General features: G+C 29.5%; 1 protein-coding gene across 1 annotated transcript in view; it reads right to left on the reverse strand.

The window, feature by feature from the left end:
* Positions 1 to 7709: 7709 nt before the first annotated feature.
* The window catches only part of LOC124420636 (ras-related protein Rab-3-like), a 5463-nt gene continuing 5043 nt past the window's right edge, over positions 7710 to 8129 (reverse strand). Inside the window, exon 2 of the mRNA XM_046954134.1 lies at positions 7710 to 7877. Within this exon, the coding sequence (XP_046810090.1) occupies positions 7710 to 7877 (168 nt within the window). The remainder of the gene's footprint in view (positions 7878 to 8129) is intronic.

The following is an 8129-nucleotide window of genomic DNA, read 5'->3' on the forward strand; positions in this document are numbered from 1 at the left end:
TCTATCTATCTATCTATCTATCTACTTATCTATCTATCTATCTATCTATCTATCTATCTATCTATCTATCTATCTATCTATCTATCTATCTATCTATCTATCTATCTAATTAAAAAACTTTTTAATTTTTTTAAACTTTAAAGAAAAATTAAAACATTTGGGGATCATCAGAGCGTATACTTAATATCTTATTGCTTTTGATGATTAAACATCTAGAACACTCATACGTCAAGTATGACTAAAAAGAATTGAGAAAAAACTATTAGGTACTTAAAATCTTTCTAACTAAAAAAACGAACAATAAGAACATTTTTACTATCATCGAACAGAAATTTTATATATAATTTAGATTTTGTTGTTTTATTTTTTGTGGGAAAACCCAAAAAAAAAAGAACATGCATGTATACTTAGTATGTTAACTTGTATGTGTATCTATGGGTATATATGTACATACACACGAGTTAAATAAACAAATTTTATATACAATAAACAATATTGTGTTATTGGAAGAAAACGGAGAAAAAAACACATTGCCTTATACCAATATGTATCTATAATGTAGATTCTACATATGTGTGTTGTTTTTTGTACATATATACATACATACATACATACATACATACATACATACATACATACATACATACATACATACATACATACATACATACATATGTTCATTTGATTGAAAAGTGTTTAGAACCAAAATTATAGATTTTCTTTAAATCTTATATTGAAAAACCATTTACAACTAACAATAAGGACATCAACATATTTTGTAAATTTTAATTGAAATTATTGATATATAATTTTGAATATCCAAATTATTTTTGTGGATAGTACATTTTTTGATTTAGGTCATTATTTATATAAATGTTCTTTATATGTATGTGTAGATGTTTTAACTTTTTGTTAGTTTTTCTTTTGTTGATATGAAAATTTATCAAATTATTTTCTATTCATCCAATTACAGACAAATTCATACAAATCATCAGTAAAATTAAAAAATGAAAACCCTTATAATTGTGTTAGAAAAATAACAATATATTTTTTTTTACATATGTATTTTATTGAAAAGCTTTATTGTTATCTGATTATTAAAAAAAGAACTAAAAGTGAAAATAAATAAACTAGAATCTGTAGATAGTAAACTGAATACTTTACAAGTATATAGACAGATAAGTATGTTCACATATAAATATGTATTTAAGATAATTATTGCAAAATATATTTTCAACTTGAACTAGCCTATTGATCAGTCTATGGTCAAGTCTATTGACTAGTGTATGGACAATCGTCTTGCCTAGTCTGTTAACTTGTCTACTGAATAGTCCATCGACTGTTAATTTGTCTATTGAATAGTCCATGGACTGTAATATTGACTAGTCTATGGACAATCGTTTTGACTAGCCTGTTAACTTGTCTATTGTACTGTAATATTGACCAGGCTATGGACTAGCCTATTGACTAGTTAATGGACAAGTCTATTGACTAGTTTACTCATTTGTCTGCGTAATAGTCTGTTGACTGCACTATGGATAAGCAAAAACGTCTGCTAAAAAAATCCTTAAAAATCCATATTTAAAATTCTTTTTTAAAAAAGAACTAAAAGCCTCTGTGATGTTTGATAAACATACTGTGGTCTGTGATAATCATACTTTATTCTCCCACAAACATTTACTTGTTTCAGACCAATTTTCTGGCAAATCAACAAAGATAGAGACAAAATATTAAATTTTCCTTTAAAATTTGTCTTTTGTTCAAAAATCTTTAAAAGAACGGCCTTCTATCTTTAACATGAACGAATAAAAAGCAAACCATCATCACCCTTATATAATGAAAATTATTTAAATTCTCAGCAGTTGTATATTTAAAAATTTAATCGGAAAATTAAAAACAAAAAATAAATTAGGTCGCCTTTTAAAACACAATAAGGTCAAAGGGTATTATCTATGTTTATCCTAAATAAAGAACAAACAGAAATGTAATAAATGAAATTTATTTAACGAGTACAACCCTTATAATAACATCCAAACGAAAATTACAAAAAACAAAATTCATCATTTACTAAGAGTTTATATCAAATCAACATTATCTCTTATAATTACATTTATATAAATGAATTTTGTATATATATGTCGTTGTATTTAATTGTATTTGGTTTTAAGTTAATACACTATTGAAGTAAATGATTGATATTTATTTTTCAGCGTAAATATTTGATAGAAAATCAATTATATTTATTTAAATCAATATTAATATTGTGCTAACATTAAAAAATACGCTTTTTTACACTGTTACAAGCGTTAGTACTTTTTAGAAGTAAGTAAATAACGGTATTAGAAACCAAAATAAATATTGATAACGGTTACATTGAAACCGTTTAATAACGTAGGATAGTTTACCTTTTTTTTAAAGGTTACTTTTCAGATAGAAATGTCATTCAGCCATCTTGGGTCTAAAGATTGCTCCATATTGACTTGTCTATGGATTAGACCAATCTATGGGCTATTCATTAATATGTGGACTGGCCTATTGACTAGTCCTTTGACAAATCTATGGACTAGCTTTATGGTCAGTCTTTGAACTATACACTTGACGATTCTATGTAACTAGAGTATGGAGCAGCCTATTCAATAGTCTGTGGACTAGACTATCCACTAGTCTGTGGACTAGACTATCCACTAGTCTGTGGACTAGACTATCCACTAGTCTGTGGACTAGACTATCCACTAGTCTGTGGACTAGACTATCCACTAGTCTGTGGACTAGACTATCCACTAGTCTGTGGACTAGACTATCCACTAGTCTGTGGACTAGACTATTCACTAGTCTATGGACTAGACTATCCACAAGTCCATGGACAAAAGCCTATTGACTAATGAATGGACTACTTTATTGACTTATATATATATAGTCATCAGTCTATTAACAAGCCTGTTCATTGGTCTGTGGGCTAGTCTATGGATTAGCCTATTGACTAGGCAAAGGGCTAACCTAATGGTCAGTCTATGAACTATAATATTGACTAGCCTATGAACTAGTCTATCGACAAGTCTACTGACTAATGTATGGACAATCCTCTTGACTAGCTTGCTTACATGTCTATTGAATAGTGCATGGACTGTTATATTGACTAGTCTATTAACTAGTCTATGGACAGGCCGAATGATCAGACTTTGAACAATCTTATTGACTAGTCTATGAACAAGTCTATTGACTCGTGTATCGACAAGGCTATTGACTAATGTTATATTGACTAGTCTATTAACTAGTCTACGGATTGGCCGAATGATCAGTCTATGAACTATCTTATTGACTAGTCTATGAACAAGTCTATTAACTCGTGTATGGACAAGTTTATTGACTATTGTATGGACAATCCTCTTGACTAGCTTGCTAACTTGTCTATTGAATAGTGCATGGACTGTTATATTGACTAGTCTATTAACTAGTCTGTCTATCAGTCTATGAACTATCTTATTGACTAGTCTCTTGACTAGACTGTTAAATTATCTATTGAATAGTCTGTGGACTGTTATAGTGACTAGACTATGGACTAGCCTTATGGTCAGTCTATGAACTATTTTATTGACTAGAACATGAACTAGCCTATTGATCAGTCTATGGTCCAGTCTATAGTGTTAATAGTGTATGGACAATCGTCTTGACTAGCCTGTTAACTTGCCTATTGAATAGTCCATCGACAGTACTATTGACTAGTCTTTGGACAAGCCTATTTATTAACTACGCTATTAACCAGCCTATTGACTAATATATGGACAATCGTCTTGACTAGTCTGTTAATTTATCTATTGAATAGTCCATGGACTGTAATATTGACTAGTCTATGGACAATCGTTTTGACTAGCCTGTTAACTTGTCTATTGAATAGTTCATGGACTGTAATATTGACTAGTCTATGGACTAGCCTATTGACTAGTTAATGGACAAGTCTATTGACTAGCTTACTCATTTGTCTGCGTAATAGTCTTTTAACTGCACTATGACAAGTTAGGTACTACCATATTCACTAGCCACCATTGACTAGCCTCTTCACTAGTCTATTCACTAGTCTATGGACTAGTCACATTAGCTGTTTCAATCATGAGTGTTTCTAAAAATTGTCTTATTTCAATTTAAATTGAAAAAGCATGTATGTATATCTGTAAAAAGTATAATTTTATTTAACAACGTCATTGAAGTGATTTGATAAAATGTGTCAAAAACATCTGTCAACCATTTTTCTTATTTTTTTTATCAAATACATATTAGAAGACAATTTATGTAACATTATTTTTAAAATAAAATCCAGATATCTTAAGCAAATACAAGAAAAAGTGTAGACGTAAGAATTTTAACTTATTTCATTAAGGATATAACCAATTCTAATATTAATTATACAAATTAATAAAGTTTTAATAAAATATTTTCTAAGATCTTTAACCGAATATTATACATTTCGAAAGACCGCTTTATTTGGTATTATTTGCAACAATTCAAGGTTTTACACCATTTACATATATGTAAATACTACCCTAATATCCCTAACATCATCTGGCCCTACAGGGATTAATGCGTATCACCATGATAAAGCACATTTACAATTGAAGCTATAAATACTTGTAAATGTTTAAAATAATACTCAGTATCACTTTTTTACTGCCATTTTGTTTTTTTTTTTTAACCAATAAAAAAGTGAAATAAAAACTCTGGTTATTATTTGACTTAGTTCATTTTTACGGTTGGACGGTCGGTCGTTCGTTCGGTCTGTGTGTGCGTCATAGGATTTATAAACGTAACTAATGGTGATGTGGATCAATGTGTCAAGAGAAATTGTCAATCGAAAATGTTTTTTTTTGTAGTTGAATTATTATTAGTAAATGAGTTAATGACAGTTTATTGGGTTATCTTGATGTATATTTATTACAAAAAAGATGTCCTAAACAATGATTTTTAACAGGTATAATTGTGATGAACTGTACTAAAATTGTTTATTTGTAATAATAATTATGTTCAGAGAAAACCCATTAGCTTTAAACTAATCTAAACTGCTATAGAGGGAAGTATAGTACATGTTGGATTATGGTTATATGTACCACACCTTTCCAAATAATTAGCAATTATCTAAGAGTATTTTCTTGGTATATTTAACAATGTTCATCTTTAAAATCAGACAACATTACGTAGAAATAGAATACATATCAGAGATGGAAAGTGTAGTATTATTGTAGTTTTTTAAATATTTTTTTATTCGAATAAATCCCTATGACATATTAAGAACTATTTCTACTACGTCTCCAGTTCATAAAGTGTACGTAACAGTCCATAGATTAGGGAATAGACTAGGGTATAAACTATTCTGTAGACTGCTAAAAAAACTAATCAAAACATACTAAAGCCCTGTGTTTTCAATAGACCGGAGCCGTATCTAGTTCAGATACTAGACAATTGGCAACTGAATAGACTCAGTCAATAGACTATTCTATAGTCTAGTACATAGATTCCACTAGCTGTCATTCACTGCCATATCAGTAGACTACTTAAGAAACTGGTCAATATATTGGACAATTTTCCAGACCATATATTAGTTCATAGAGCATTTCGTAGACTAATCGATGGACTAGTGTGGAGACTAGGGACTAGTAAGTATACTAGTACATGGACAAGTACATAGACTATTCAATACACTAGTCAATCAATATACAATTCAATAGACCAATTACCATAGACATGTCAATAAACTAGTCCAGATACATTAGGCTACTCCAGTGAATAGTCAGCAGTCTAGTCATGAAACTAGACAATTGCTTTGACCAGACACTAGTTAATAAAAAACCCAAAGACGGGACAACAAAAAGCCTTATCCATAGATTAGTCAATAGACTAGGACTAAGACTAGTAAATAGATTTTTTAAAAGAGAAGGTAGATAAGTAATCACAACTTATTAGACCAGTCAAGTCCAGAAACTAGTCAATAGACGGGTCCAGGACTTTTCTATAGAATAATCAATAAAAATATGCAGAAAAGTCTAGAGAGTAGGCAATAAACTACACTATTGTCTAGTCAATGAGCCTATACGAAGACTAATCAATAGACTATTCCAGAGATTACTTAATAAATTAGTCTAATGACAAGTCAATAGACTACTCCAGTAAATATACAATACATTAGTGCAAAGACTAGTCAATAGTCTAATCGAACGACTAGTCAAGAGTCTAGTCTAGTCTAGTAACTATTCAAAAGATTGGTCTTTTAACCAATCAATAGATTAGTCAATAGTCTAGAGACTAGTTAATAGAATAGTCTATAGACTAGTCCATAGAATAGTCTAGAGACTAGTCCATAGAATAGTCTAGAGATTAGTCCATAGAATAGTCTAGAGACTAGTCCATAGGAAAGTCTAGGGACTAGTCCATAGAATAGTCTAGAGACTAGTCAATAGAATAGTCTAGAGACTAGTCAATAGAATAGTCTAGAAATTAGTCAATAGAATAGTCTAGAGTATAGTCAATAGAATAGTCTAGAGATTAGTCAATAGAATAGTCTAGAGACTAATCAGTAGAATAGTCTAGATACTAATTAATAGAATAGTCTAAAGACTAATTTTGTGACAAGTCAATAGACTAGTCGAGAGTGAAGTCAATAAACTAGTCCAGAATCTAATTCAGAGACTAGTCGAGATAAAAGTCATCAGACTAGTCGTGAGCCAAGTCAGTAGACTAGTAGCTACTACTAGCAGTAGACTAGTCAAGAAACAAGTAATAGATTAATCGCGAGTGAAATCAAAGTACTTGTACAGAGACTAGTCAATAGACTACTTCAGGGGCTAGTGTGGAATGGAATGGTCGTCGAAATAGGCGTAACATTGAAACAGATGGTTTCATTCAATTATAAACCCATTGGTCTATTTTTTTTTTTTTTGCATTAATTGGGTTTGAATTATTGAATCTTTTTGACAATGGGCGTAAAAAAGGGGCATGACTTTCAAACTTTTTGTTTTTAATTAATACTTTAAATATTAAAATATTTTATTAAAAAATATAACTCACCATTTGTGTTTATTTGCTGCGAAGCTTCTTTTTATTAAAGTTGTAGATTTATTGTAGATTTGTACTAGTTTGTACAAATTTGTAGGTTGTAAATAATTAAGAAATTTGGCAACGTTGTTGTTCCACTTTTTTGCTTAGCTTTCTTTTCCGAATGAATACCTTTTATTTTTATATATACAACTTTATATTTTTTGCTCAATAAACAACAATAAATACAATAACTATTAAAAGTGGACACAAATTAATCCATATACACCTGATTGGTTTTTAATTTTTCTTTTTAGGTTTCTTTTATTATATTTTAATTTTATATTTTTAGGCACGCACTAGAAAATGAAAAAAAAGCATACAGACGTATATTATGCACAATAAAGTTAAGAAAGTTTTTAATTTTTGTATTTTTTTTCGTTATAAAATATGGCGACAAAACAGAAAAAATTCAGCAATAAATTTAACAAGACACTTATTTTTTTCGTTTTTCTTTGTTTTAAATTAGTTAGTAGTTATTATTTTTTAATACAATTAGTTTAAGTGTTTAGATTTCCTTTCTTTCTTTAATTTTTAATAATGTTAAAGGACTCTTGTAGTAATTTTCCTTTTTTTCTAATAAAAGTCTCAATATTAAGTGATTTTCTTTTTCTTTTTTTTTGCTTTCGTTAGAAGTTGTATTGTGTTAGTAGCTGTTGTTGTACATCTACTGCGCTGGTATTTGATACTAAATCTACTACTGCTGCAGCGTCTAATTCTGCTTCAGTTGCTGTTGGCTGCTGCTTCTGATGATGTTGCAAAGGATACGCAGAAAATCTTTGGTGGGGTAGATTTAACTACAAAAACAAATATTTTGCCAACAAACAACAAAAACGCACAAAAATTGTTGTTTTTTTCAAGCAGTAGCAAAATGTTTCGATGCAGAACTTTAATGTAATGTAATCATTTGGAGTGAATTGCAAATGTTTTGAAATGGGTGAATATCTATATATCTATCTATCTATCTATCTATCTATCTATCTATCTATCTATCTATCTATCTATCTATCTATCTATCTATCTATCTATCTATATATCTATCTATCTAT

This window comes from Lucilia cuprina, chromosome 6 (assembly GCF_022045245.1).
Source record: "Lucilia cuprina isolate Lc7/37 chromosome 6, ASM2204524v1, whole genome shotgun sequence".
Taxonomy (NCBI): Eukaryota; Metazoa; Arthropoda; class Insecta; order Diptera; family Calliphoridae; genus Lucilia; species Lucilia cuprina.